The following is a 14,358-nucleotide window of genomic DNA, read 5'->3' on the forward strand; positions in this document are numbered from 1 at the left end:
TCAATTTCTGAGAGTCATGAACGCAACAGTAGATATGCAATGACAAATATATTAAAGAATAAATTAGCAGCGGGAGAAAATGAAACGAGAATATAAAAATAAATCGTGGATTAATAAACAATCTAATTATATTTATTTGGCTCTATCCTCATAGATACCACAGACCACACCTGGACTGAAGACGATGAGGATGATAACGGGAACATCTGGACAACCGCTTCCACATTCATCACCCTGTTCTTCCTGAGCATTTCCTACAGCGCTGCAGTCACTCTGGTGAAGGTGAGAAGATTCAATCCACTCACACTTCAAACTGACAGAAGCCGTTTCAAAAATCTCTAAATGTTTGATTGATTGAAAACTCTAACATCAATGTCCCCGATCATAAACATCTGCTTCATCATTTTCTCTCTCTTTTACAGATCAAGTGATCGGTTGACGTTCGGACGCTGTAGATTTTCCTCAGCTGTTTATTATGATGTGTGTGTGACACAAATGCAATATCTCCTCTTGGTGACTCGAACAGTAAAATTCTCTCAGTTTATTATTCTGCATCTGTAACTGAGACAATCATGGACAGTATTTCTGTTTCCCAGTTTGAAATGTCCGAGATAATTTTGGCTGTAATGTAATTGTAGCTAATAATTTCCCTCAATATCTAAGTAAAGTAATTTATCTCGTTCCCTACTCATAACTTTGGCCTTCCCTTTACATTGAGCTCCTGTTCTCTCTTTCTGATGTCTGTTACAGTTGTACATACATTTGGCAGCTCAGAGGGCATGTGTTCTGTTCTCACTGTGACCCTCAATCGTTATGTTTCCTTTCGTCAACTTCAAAATAAACTTTTGTGGAATATTTTCTCTGAAATTTTAATAAATATTGAATGAAAAATGAAGAAAATAAGACTTGTCTGAACTCCTTTCTCTCAGGCCCATCGGCACCGCTCCATTTCCCCGATTACACAGTTTTCTCCCTTTTCCCAGACAGATATTTCTCACCAGTCCTGTTTGGGATGTGTCTGAACTCAAGGCCCCTCAGTGAAAGAGCCACTGCGCCACCAAGCGGCCCATCCGGGTAAACACACCTTCACCTTTGCCTTTTTATGGTTAAACTCCAGAGACAGAATGATTGCACAGCTAAAGAATTCCACAGATTCACTGCGCTCTGAGAGAAGAAATGTCGCCTCATGTCTGTCTTAAATTTGAGACCCCTTACTTTGAGATTATGCCCTCTGGTCCTGGACTCTCCCACAAGAGGATACTCCCTCTCAGCATCTACCGTGTCAACCCCCCTGAGAATGCTTATGTCTCAAAAAGGTCACCTCTCATTCGTCTCAACTCCAATGAGTACAGGCCCAAACAACTCAACCTCTTCTAATCAGAAAATCTCTCCATATCCGGGACTAACCTTTAGTTAATTGGATTAGGCCAGTTTTCAGAGGCTAGATTCACAGTATAAAAGTGATCCACCGACAGTGCAGACTTTGTTTTCACTGAGTGCTGAATTTGGTGCATTTGAGTGCCATAGTGAGAGTTTGGTGACTGAGGGAGTTGGGTGAGGAGGGAGTAAGGTGCTCCTTTCATTTTGTTTCCTACATTTCCGCAAAGAGCGAGAAAAGAGCCAGGCGTTTACAGAGAGTGCAACTGACTGGGAGCAGAGTCGGAGGGCGGAGGTCCAGTTGGTCCACAGGGCAGCTATATTCTGTAAGGTAAGAGGGGATTGAGGCTAGGCCAGTTGCATGCTCCTCCTGTAGGATGTGGGTGGTGAGGGATACCACCAGTGTCCCCGCTGACTATACCTGCGGGAAGTGCACCCAACTCCAGCTCCTTGGAGACCGTGTTAGGGAACTGGAGCTGGAGCTGGATGAACTTCGGATCATCCGGGAGGCAGAGGGGGTTATAGAGAAGAGTTACAGGGAGGTAACCACACCCAAGGTACAGGACAAGAGTAGCTGGGTTACAGTCAGGGGAAAGGAAACAAACAGGCAGACAGTGCAGAGATCCCTCGTGGCCCTTCCCCTTCAAAACAAGTATACCGTTTTGGATGCTGTTGGGGGGGGGATGACCTACCGGGGGAAAGCCCCAGCGGCCAGGTCTCTGGCACTGAGTCTGACTCTGGGGCTCAGAAGGGAAGGGGGAGAATGGAAAAGCAATAGTAATAGGAGATTCAATGATTAGGGGAATAGATAGAAGATTCTGTGGTCGCGAGCGAGACTCCCGGAAGGTATGTTGCCTCCTGGTTGCCAGGGCCAGGGATGTCTCGGATCGTGTCTTCAGGATCCTTAAGAGGGAGGGGGAGCAGCTAGAAGTCATGGTGCACATTGGTACCAACGACGTAGGTGGGAAAAGGGGTGTGGAGGTAATAAACAAGTTTAGGGAGTTAGGCTGGAAGTTAAAAGCCAGGACAGACAGAGTTGTCATCTCTGGTTTGATGCCGGTGCCACGTGATAGCGAGGCTAGGAATAGGAAGGGAGTGCAGTTGAACACATGGCTGCAGGAATGGTGTTTGAGGGAGGGCTTCAGGTATTTGGATAATTGGAGTGCATTCTGGGGAAGGTGGGACCTGTACAAGCAGGACGGGTTGCATCTGAACCAGAGGGGCACCAATATCCTGGGAGGGAGGTTTTCTAGTACACTTCGGGAGGGTTTAAACTAATTTGGCAGGGGAATGGGAACCGGATTTGTAGTCCAGCAACTAAGTTAGACGATATTCAGGACGGGAAAACGTGTAGTGAGGCAGTGGGGAAGGGAACACTGACAAAGGAGAGTACTTGCGGGCACGGAGATGGGTTGAAGTGTATATACTTAAACGCAAGAAGCATCAGGAATAAGGTGGGTGAACGCCAGGCATGGATCGGTACTTGGGACTACGATGTGGTGGCCATCACGGAAACTTGGATAGAAATGGTTGTTGGAGGTCCCTGGTTATAGATGTTTCAATAAGATTCGGGAGGGTGGTAAAAGAGGTGGGGGGGGGGCATTGTTAATTAGAGATAGTATAACAGCTGCAGAAAGGCAGTTCGAGGAGTATCTACCTACTGAGGCAGTATGGGTTGAAGTCAGAAATAGGAAAGGAGCAGTCACCTTGTTGGGAGTTTTCTATAGGCCCCCCAATAGTAGCAGAGATGTGGAGGAACAGATTGGGAAACAGATTTTGGAAAGGTGCAGAAGTCACAGGGTAGTAGTCATGGGTGACTTCAACTTCCCAAACATTGAGTGGAAACTCTTTAGATCAAATAGTTTGGATGGAGTGGTGTTTGTGCAGTGTGTCCAGGAAGCTTTTCTAACACAGTACGTAGATTGTCCGACCAGAGGGGAGGCCATATTGCCGCCGTCTGCTCCATGATCCCTTTTAGTTCCTTTGCCATCGCTGGCACCCTGCCCGTTTTCGAGCTTGACCGGTCCAAGCCAGGGCCAATAACTATGTTGAAGTCCCCTCCTATGACCAAAATGTGTGAGTCCAGGTCCGGTATCTTCCCCAGCATCCTCTTTATAAACTTCACATCATCCCAATTTGGCACGTACACATATACTAATACCACCTGCATCCCCTCCAGTTTCCCACGGACCATAATGTACCGATCTCCCACATCTGAAATTATTCTACCCGCCTCAAACACCACCCGTTTATTGATCAGGATCGCGACCCCCTCCAGTCTCTGTGTCTAGACCCGATTGAAAGACCAGACTGACCCAGCCTTTCCTCCATCTAATCTGATCAGTTACTCTAAGGTGCATCTCCTGCAACATTACCACGTCTGCCTTCAGTCCCCTAAGATGCGCGAACACATGTGCCCTCTTGACCGGCCCATTTAACCCTCAAACATTCCAGGTGATCAGCCTCGTGGGGGGACTCATTGCCCCACCCACCCTTTCAACGATCAGCCATCCCCTTTTATGGGCCCACCTGCAGCCCATGCTCCACGACAGCCTCCGCCCCCAACCTCCTCTCTGTCCCTTAGCCCAAATCCCTCCTTCGTCAGCAGAACATTCACCTCCTCCCTCCCCCTAGTAACAACACTCTGTAACCCAAACCCTTTAATAAACCGAACATATGCACCCCCACCTCCCCATTGCGCTTCCGTGAGCAAGCCCGCCCAGCTCGCTTGGTGGCCCCCATCCCTGGCGCTGGATTGTCTCCCACCTATTGTCCCCTCACCACCCTCCCCTCACTCATACAAACTAACTCCAACATCATACAATCCCCACACAATTGCCCGACAGAAAACACCAAAATCTAAACAAGCAGACCTCCATCCCCCAACAGTGCAAATGAAAACCTTAACTCACTCAGCTCTACCGCTGGTCCCAAATCAATGCAAAATGCATTACAAAGAGCTTCCAGAAAACGAGAAATAAGAAACTTTTTTTAAAAAAAGAACAGAAACACCAAAAAAAAACATGAACATTGCAGCAAAGTTCAAAAGTTCTCGGTCCACCACCAGTCCTTTCCTTTTTGCGAAGTCCAGCACGTCCTCAGGTGATTCAAAATAAAAGTGCTGCTCCTCACGCATGACCCAAAGATGGGCCGGAGACAACAGTTTGAACTTCACCTTTTTCTTAAAAAGGATTGACCTGATCTGGTTGAAGCCTGCTCTTCTCCTGGCCACCTCCACACTCAGGTCCTGATAGATCCGCAGGATACTGTTATCCCACTTACAGCTCCGTGTCTGCTTGGCCCACTGTAGAATGCGCTCCTTATCCAAGCACCTGTGGAATCTCACGACCATTGCCCTCAGGGGGTCTCCCATTCACGGCTTCCTCGCGAGCTCTCTGTGAGCCCTGTCCACCTCCAAGGGTCGGGGGAATGCCCCATCCCCCAGCAGCTTCTCAAACATGTCCGTGATGTATGCCCCAGCGTCCGCTCCTTCAGACCCCTCCGGGAGCCCAACAATTCTCAATTTCTGCCGGCGAGACCTATTCTCTTGGTCCTCCACCTTTTCCAGGGGCTTCTTCTGCTGGTCTCTCAGCATCCCCACCTCCAACTCCACCGCAGTTTGATGTTCCTCCTGCTCAGCCAGTGCCTTCTCTACCTTCTGGATCGCCCAATCTTGGGCGTCCAATCTAAGCTCCAGCCGCTCAATTGACTCTTTTATCGGGTCCAAGCTGTCCAGTTTCTGCTTAGCAAAGCCTTCCTGAATAACTTGCATCAGCTGCTCCAGAGACTGCTGGGTCGACAAACCAGAGGTCCGGTCATCCGCTATGCTGTCTCCTGCTGCAGCTTCAGCCCAAGCGTTCTCTGTCTTTCTGTTTCTGCCTTGATGAGCATGTCTAGTCCTTCTCTCCATGCACCAATGTGGGAATTCAGTACACAATTGCCTCTGTCATCAGTTTTACAATTCAAGTCCGGTAGAAAATTGGGGGAAAAGGCCCAAAATGCTGACTCGAGTGGGAGCCAGCAAATGTGTGACTTACTCCTTCATTGCCGCCACCAGAAGTCCTCTTCTTCCCGCTGTTACCAGACTCCTAAACAACCATCTTATGGACTGACCTAATTGACACTACACCTCTGTATGCTTCATCCGATGCCGGTGCTTACACAGTTACATTGTGTACCTTGTGTTGCCCTATTATGTATTTTCTTTTATACCCTTTTCTTTTCATGTACTTCATGATCTGTTGAGCTGCTCGCAGAAAAATACTTTTCATTGTATCTCGGTACACGTGACAATAAACAAATCCAATCCAATCCAATCCAATGATCAGTTGAATCCTCGTCCACACACAGAGCACGTGTACAGTCTTTCCTTGCTGTCAATGGTGTGGTGTTCTTTCAGGCTGTGAAACTGGTTAAATCTCTTTCCACAGTTAGTTCACTGGAACTTTCTCGCTCGGGTATGTGCTGTGTGTGTGTCGGTGCTTTTCCAGTCACACTGATATTTGAAATCTTTGCCCACAGACAGAACAGACAAACACATTGAAAGTTTGTGCTTTTTAGGTCGTAATGAATTGAGTGACACCGTCAGATCTCAATATGATGTTTGGTTCGAGTTGCCCAGCTGCCAAACCTCCCGTTCTAATGCTCTGAAAAAGAGGTTTCCAAAAATGAGCACTGTATGAATAGGATAGAAATTCACAACAGATCATTTTAGTTTCTATCGAACCTTCTTTCCTCTCTTGCTTTCCCCAAGCATGTGGTCCAGTCAAACAAAAAGACCAAAATCAGCTAGAAGTCCCAACAAAAGTGCCGGGAACCTTCCTAACTGAACCAGAATATTGTTCCCAGTGTCTCTGGAACACTCTGTCCGCTGATGTGTGGTTGTGGAAGGTGTCAAGCATTCCGGTGGTTGTGGAAGGTGTCAAGCATTCCGGTGGATACCGCATGCTCCCTCTGAGGAGCCACTGGGAATAGACAAAACCACGCAACACAGTCGGCAGCCAGAGTAACCACCCACCCACCTCCAAGGTCCTCACCCAGCTACAATTCACTGTTTTAACCAGGCCCAAGGTCAGATTCAAGATCTTACGCTCAGCACAAGGATACTAGATATTATAAACTGTAAGATCCACAAACTCTGCCAAGATAGCTGCAATTTAACAGGTTATTATGGACATTAAACTGTGGGCAATATTCGATTCTGTGACCAATAATTAGTTAAACACGGACCTGAATAAGGAAACTTAGAGCCACCTGTGAAGTTTAAATGTCTCGTTGTGTCAGTATGAACCAGCATTTGAGGAATATGAAATCACGGCACTCTTAGTCTCCAAGTGCCGTATTGAACACAGGAGAATGAGCTCGAATTGGGGCATAGATAAGCGTGAATGAGCATCGTAAACTGCTATTGTATCGGGATGTTCTGGGTCTCAGAGTTTTAACTCTGCAGTTAATTGTCAGGGATGCAGTATAATAAACCCTGAACAAAGCAAATGTGTGTGTGAGAAGCATCTGAAGCAGCTGAACCAGCAGAGCTGAATGTCTCCCAGTGCAGCCACAGTACTGAACTTATTCCAGCTTCCAAGCCCACCTGAGAACCAACCTCCTGGCTATTCATCGACAAGAAGCTTCAGAGCCTCATGAGAATTATTTGTTTCTAAAAACCCTTGACTCCAACTAAAGGACCAGCTCAACAAGAAGACCACAGACCTGCAGCAATATAAAGATTGCAGTCTACATTCCATTTTCATCATTACAGCTTCAACTTGACTTGTACCTAATTTCTGTGTATGTGTCAGTGAGTGTGAAATAGACGAGAGACTGAGATTTTCAAACGTCCAGGAAATAGTGTGTTAATAAATAACCTCCTTTCCTTTAAAAAATCACCAGTAAGCTTGCTGCTGAAAGTATTTTAAATGAAGAAATATCACTCTGAGGGGAAGAAAATATCACACAAACATCCTGATAATGAACTGGAAAGGACCACGAAATGTAATCAAACGCTGTATAACCCCCTTCAGGTAGCTATATAGAGGCTGCAGCTTCTCACACTAAATGTATCCGTGATCCATAGACACCTCCAGGCTACAAAGATCAGCTGGATCCTGGGAGTAGGTGAAACTTATTTAAAACCTGTTTCACTGCAATTTTCTCACCGGCACTAGGACCCGGCTGGGAACAGAAACCCACTAGTTGTTGCGTCACCAAGACGCCAGCGCATGCGCTCTGTTTTCCCAAAGATGGCGTCTGTGAACCAGGGCCTGATCCCGGGAGAGAGCTGACCGGCGGTGATGTGACCTGAGGATCACCACACCTCAGGCAAAGGGCCAGGTTGGGAAGGCGGTGCCTTCAGGAATAACTGGGAAGGTGATGTTTGGTCAGTTGCTGCAGTCTGTGTAGTGAAGGTGCTGTCACAGTGGTGTGAGGTGAGGAAGTACAGGATTATCACCCAGCAATGATCAATTAAGGGGAATGTAAATCCAGCTCAGGCTGCTTTCAGATTGGAAAGGGAGCTAAGGTGTGTCCTTGGAGCTGGTGAATGTTGTGGCTTTGGCAGTTTCTCTATAAACTCCTTCTCAACCTCCCTCCCTCTCCCACCTCTATCTTTAGAATCATAGAGTTTTACAGCACGGAAAGAGGCCCTTCGGCCCATTCATAATCTTTATCATTAGTGTCACAAGTAGGCTGACATTAACACTGCAATGAAGTTACTATTAAAATCCCGTAGTCGCCACATTCCGGCGCCTGTTCGGGTACACAGAGGGAGAATTCAGCATGTCCAATTCACCTTACAAGCTCATCTTTTGGGACTTGTGGGTGGAAACTGGAGCATGCGGAGGAAACCCGCGCAGACACAGGGAGAACGTGCAGACTCCACACAGACAGTGAACCAAGCTCGGAATCGAACCCGGGTCCCTGGTGCTGTGAAGCAGCAGTGCTAACCACTCTGCTACCCTGCCATTATTAGATTACTAGCTCTGGATGAATTGTGTCCCAGGATGCTGTGGGAGGCGAGGGAGAGACTGCAGCGGCTCTGATCCAAAGTTTTAACCACAAATACGCCTGTTTTTGCTAAAATTTAGACATTTAAGGTGTGATCTAATTGAAGTATTTGAGCTATTAACAGGGAACGACAGGGTCGATGAAGATAAACTATTTCCACTGGTTGGAGATTCTAAAACTCGGGATCATTGTCTAAAAATAAGGGCTAGACCGCTCAGTACAGGTGTCAGGAAGAAATTCTTCATACGCAGGGTGGCAGAGGTTTGGAACTCTCTCCCACAAACAGCAGGTGAAACTGGATCAGTTGTTAAGTTTAAATCTGAGGTAGAGTTTTGTTAAGCAAAGATATTACTGGATATGGAGTTAGGTCACAGATCAGCCTGATCTCACTAAATGGCGTACAGACTCGAGAGGCTGAATGGCCTACTCCTGTCCCTATGTGTATTTCTGTGATTCTGAAATTCAGACAATATTATGACAGGGAAAGAATCCGGATTAGAACCTGAGTTAGTCCGAGCTGCAAATCATCCCTCCATGGATTTAATGAAGGCCAAGGCAATAGTTGGGTTGTTGAACGACTTGATGGAGTTGTTGGATACCATTTTTTGGGTTGCAGGATAAAGCCTGACATAATTCACTCCCCACAGCCTTGAGCTGCCTTTGAACTTCATCAAAGCTTCGACGCTTCGTTTGTGTTGCTGCCGAAAAGTCCTGGAAGAAGTAAATCCTCACTCCTTCCTGGGGCCAGGTGCTACCTCGCCGTTCATTCTTTCAAGTTGTGGAAGTGAATGATTACAGGCCTGGGATGAAAACTATCCCTCGGCCTCAAAGACCGATGCACCGTTTCTAATTTGAAACGCCCAGGCTTCACATCCAACTTGAGAAAACGTGGCAGTCGATCCTCGCAGAACCTAACGGGAGCCTTACCCTCCACACTGAATGGACAGAAAAAAACAGCATTCATGGGCAGCACGGCAGCACAGTTGCTTCACAGCTCTAGGGTCACAGGTTCGATTCACGGCTTGGGTCACTGTCTGTCTGGAATCTGCACATTCTCCCCGTGTCTGCGTAGGTTTATTCCGGGTGCTCCAGTTTCCTCCCACAGTCCAAAGATGTGCAGGTTAGGTGGATTGGCCATGATAAATTGCCCTTAGTGCCCAAATAAAAGATTAGGTGGGATTACTGGGTTACAGGGATGGGGTATGGGCTTGGATGGGGTTCTGTTTCCAAGGTGCAGACTCGATGGGCCGAGTAGCCTCCTTCTACACTGTAAATTCTATGATGACCATTGGACAGACCGACGACTCGGATGTTCTTTCTCCGACCCTCAGTCCTCCAGGACCTCCGCCACGCCACTCGGCTGGTTTTCAAAGGATTGAATTCTTGTCTCCGTCGAGTAGGCATCTTACTGAATGTTCAGGATTCTCTCCTCCGGATCATCGAGCATCTTCATGGCGTTTTGGAGCTGGGCCTTATGAGCTCACAGATATTGAGTCAGCACACTCAGCCTCTGGTCAGTAACACGGATAATTTCGGTAGTCATCATTTTTGCCGCCTCCCAGAGAGCCCCGGAGAGGGCGGGGTCGAGAGACCTCCCAAGGGTCAGGCCGCCATGTTGAAAAGGCGGCTCCATTCCCGCTGAATCCACCTGCGCTGTTTATCAACGGATTTCACTTTTACTGGCATAATCCTACCAATCCGAGCCCTGAAGTCTTCCAGAGACATGGTGACAAATATGAATTCAAGGATTAGGTAGATGAGTGCCAGGCTATCAGGATCAGTGACAGATTTGAGGTGAGCGGCACTAGAACCTGCAGAATAGCAGCTCCCGCACCCGTATCAAATACCAGACACCCCGGCACAGACATATTTCTGATTCAGGATGTCAAGTGTTATGCGGAACTGGCAGGTAAATGGAGAGAAAGCTGAGATGAGGAGGGATTTCTTTATTTGAGGATGTGGTGAAGCTTTGGAATTCCCTCCCTCAGAGCATTCTGGAGATTCAGTCATCAAGTATTTTCAAGACACAGACTGATTGGTTTCAAGATATTGAAGATGTCGAGGGACATGGGATAGTGTGGGGAAAACGGTGCTGAGGTAGATCGGCAAATGATCCCATTGAATGGTTCAGGCTTGATGGGCCGAATGGCCGACTGCAGCTCATATTTGTTGTGATCTCCTGGACAGGAAGTTGTGAGCTTGGATCTGTCAATCAACATGAATCAGCACCTTCAGGAGAATAGGGAGGGTGAATATTCGAGTCAGCAGAGTGAGGATGGAGGGAGAGTGTTTACAACTTTAGGGGAATAAGAGAGGAAAAAATATGCCACCAAAACTAGAATTGTCCATTCTGAGTTTCTATCCTGTATTGACAGTCATGACTTTTGTAAATTGTTTTTACAGGATATTAGACGAGGAGGAATTACAGACAGAAATCTCAATAGTCAAGTCTCGGTGTGACAGAGTCACTCGATTCCTTACAACCTGAATATGTACAGAACAAAGAAATGTACAGCACAGGAACAGGCCCTTCGGCCCTCCAAGCCCGTGCTTGACCTTTGAATCTAGAAGAAATGTTTGTCTGATCTGTCGGCTTCTATAGATTTGAAACATCAATGTGACTGGAAAAGCGCCGAGACCCACACAACACACACCCGAGTGAGAGTGTTCCAGTGAACTGACAGTGGAAACATCAGTGTGACTGGAAAAGCACCGAGACCCACACAACACACACCCGAGTGAGAGTGTTCCAGTGAACTGACTGTGGAAAGAGCTTTAACCAGTTACACAGCCTGAACAAACATCATACCATTTACAGCAGGTAAAGACCGTCCCCATGTTGTGTGTGTGGTCAAGGATTCAGCTGATCATCCACCCAAGAGAGACACGAGGAGACCCAAAACATGGAGAAACCGTGGAAATGTGCGGACTGTGGGAAGGGATTCAAAGCCCCATCAGAGCTGGGAACTCATCGACGCAGTCACACTGGGGAGAGGCCGTTCACCTGCTCCCAGTGTGAGAAGGGATTCACTCAGTTATCTCACCTGCAGTCACATCAGCGAGTTCACACTGGGGAGAGGCCGTTCATCTGTTCCCAGTGTGAGAAAGGATTCACTCAGTTATCTCACCTGCAGTCACACCAGCGAGTTCACACTGGGAAGAGGCCATTCACCTGCTCTGAGTGTGGGAAGGGATTCAGCGATTCAGCCAACCTGCGGAGACACCAGCGAGTTCACACTGGGGAGAGGCCATTCACCTGCTCTCAGTGTGGGAAGGGATTTACTCAATTATCCACCCTGCAGTCACACCAGCGAGTTCACACTGGGGAGAGGCCATTTGCCTGTTCTCAGTGTGGGAAGGGATTCATTGATTCATCAAGCCTGCAGAGACACCAGCGAGCTCTCACTGGGGAGAGGCCGTTCAGCTGCTCTCAGTGTGGCAAAGGATTCACTCGGTCATCCACCCTGCAGAGACATCAGCAAATTCACACTGGGGAGAGGCCATTCACCTGCTCTCAGTGTGGGAAGGCATTCACTCTGTTACCTCACCTGCAGAGACACCAGCGAGTTCACACTGGGGAGAGGCCATTCACCTGCTCTCAGTGTGGAAAGGGATTCACTCAGTTATCTCACCTGCGGAGACACCAGCGAGTTCACACTGGAGAGACGCCGTCCACCTCTCAATGTGCGATGGGATTGCATACTTCATCGCACCTGCTGTGACGCCAACAATTTCACAATTGATTATGGGGTTGGATTCTGCTGTTATTGTTTCTGCTCTACATCCAGGACTGCATTTTGGTCATTCTGACAGGTGGTCAGTGGGGATGGTTGGAGGGTTCCTTTCTGCTATACTGGCCGGTCTCACTACTTTGGCTCCAGTGGGCTGATGCTGTTTGAGCCTTGTTGCTAATTCCTGGCTTCAAATTGCACAAGGATCTCGGAGTGAAAGAGTGTTTGGAAGTTGAAGATATTTAGTTTCCATTTCTTTTTGGAACTTTCGAACCAGACCACGTTGTCTTGGAGATGGGCCCTGGTGGTTACGTGGTTCTTTTGTTTAAGTTATCTGAGTGTTCCTCATAGAAGAAAACTATCAGGGTATGAGGAGGAAGTTGTCCGATGTGGACTGGGAAACTGATTGGTGCAGGGAATACTTAATATTTAAAGAATTATTACATATTTATCAGGGGTCGGTTTGCTCAGTTGGCTGGACGACTGGTTTGTGATGCAGAGCAAGGCCAACAGTGAGGATTCAACTCCCGTACTGGCTGAGTTTATTCATGAAGGCCCCACCTTCTCAACCAGGCCCCTCGCCTGAGGTTTGCTGACCCTCAGGTTAAATTGAGGAATTGAACTAAAGAAAAGAGCATTAGACTGGGATGACCAGTTAGAATAGTGCATTATGGACATTAATTCAGGTTGCAGGGAGTGAACGAAGAGATGGGCAAAGCATGGCGAGAGGGGGAGGGGTGGCTATCAGGACTGGCTCTTTGCACAAAGGATGCTGGGAGGCAGAGGCCCAAAGGAAGGAAAGGAATGTGTAATGAGCCTATCAGAATCAGTGGCAGTTAGATTATATGACCAGGTCAAGGAAGGGGCCTATCGGAATCTTGTATTCATGTATGTGGAACTTGATGCTGCATGAATGTATATGAGACCACATGTGTTGCCTCCCTTTGTCTCACTCGCTCTGGGAGTTTCAAGAGACATGGGTCCCCTGCCTTCATCAGAGGGAGCGTAAGCTTGCAAGCTATTTGAAATAAACTAAAGGAATTTCAGCGAGGAGAGAAGCCGATGGTCCTCTGGGATTTTTGTGACTTTTATTTCACATATATACAACAAATATAGATTTATTTAAGGAATAAAAATCAAACAGGAAAAGTGATGCAACCGTGGCTAACAAGAAAAGTTAAAGATTCCATTAGATCAATGGAAGAGGCTCATAACGTGGTCAAAATAGTGGTAACCTGAGGATTGGGAAATGTTTTACAATTCAGCAAAGGAGGACCAATAAACTGATAAAGAGCAATAGAATATGAGGGCAAACTGGGGAGAAACATAAAAACCGACTGGTGAAGCTTCTATAGATAAGTAAAAAGGAAAAGATTGTCAAAGACAAATGTGGGTCCATTCCAGGCAGATACAGGACAGTTCATAATAGGGAATGAGGAAATGGCAGAGAAACTAAGCAATGTGTGTCTGATTTCACAGAGGAAGATGCAAAAATTTCACCAAAACACGAGCGAACCAAGCGACAAGTGAGCACGAGGGACAGAAAGAGATGAGAATTAGTGAAAAGTGGTACTGGAGAAATGAATGGGGTTGGAAGCGAATAAATGCCCAATAGCTGATGATCAATATCCCAGAGTGTTGAACGAGGTGGCTGTAGAGATCGCTATTCCTCATTCCTCACTATAATCGTGCAGTTCGACTTTAGATTGCATACCTTTGGTACGGTAGCACAGTGGTTAGCACTGGTGCTTCACAGCGCCAGGGTCCCAGGTTCAATTCCCACTTGGGCCACTGTTGTACAGAGTCTGCACGTTCTCCCCGTGTCTGCGTGGGTTACCTCCGAGTGCTCCGGTTTCCTCCCACAAGTCCCGAAATATGTGCTTGTTAGATGAATTTAGACATCCTGAATTCTCCCTCAGTGTACCCGAACAGGCGCCGGACTGTGGCGACTAGGGGCTTTTCACAGTATCTTCATTGCAGTGTTAATGTAAGGCTACTTGTGACAATAATAAAGATTATTATTATTAAAAAAGAGCAAAGTTCTATGTGTAGGTTAAAGTAGCTTCTAGTTTGTTTGTTTGTTGCATTCAAAGTCATAAAACTTGAAGTCCCGCCGTGTGATCCTTTTAATTTGTTGACTGGGAATTCGATTTTTTTTCAAGAAGTTGCTGACCTTTATGGGGTCGTAATCCACAAATTCTGACTTCTGGTTTGAGCCTCTGGCACCTTTCTGTCTCTATTGCTCGTG

At 47.0% G+C, this 14,358-nt stretch overlaps 1 protein-coding gene across 2 annotated transcripts; it reads left to right on the forward strand.

Annotated features, from left to right (window-relative positions):
• Positions 1-7,647: 7,647 nt before the first annotated feature.
• On the forward strand, positions 7,648-13,168 carry LOC140419445 (uncharacterized). Of its 2 annotated transcripts, none has more exons than XM_072503314.1 (2): positions 7,648-7,743; positions 10,783-13,168. In XM_072503314.1, the coding sequence occupies exon 2, from the start codon at positions 11,283-11,285 to the stop codon at positions 12,099-12,101; it is 819 nt and encodes a 272-aa protein (XP_072359415.1). In that variant the 5' UTR covers positions 7,648-7,743; positions 10,783-11,282; the 3' UTR covers positions 12,102-13,168. The 2 variants fall into 2 exon arrangements, with proteins under 2 accessions (XP_072359415.1, XP_072359414.1); XM_072503313.1 differs by having other exon boundaries at positions 7,736-7,802.
• The last annotated feature ends 1,190 nt before the right edge of the window (positions 13,169-14,358 follow it).

Source organism: Scyliorhinus torazame, chromosome 5, assembly GCF_047496885.1.
Source record: "Scyliorhinus torazame isolate Kashiwa2021f chromosome 5, sScyTor2.1, whole genome shotgun sequence".
Taxonomy (NCBI): domain Eukaryota; kingdom Metazoa; phylum Chordata; class Chondrichthyes; order Carcharhiniformes; family Scyliorhinidae; genus Scyliorhinus; species Scyliorhinus torazame.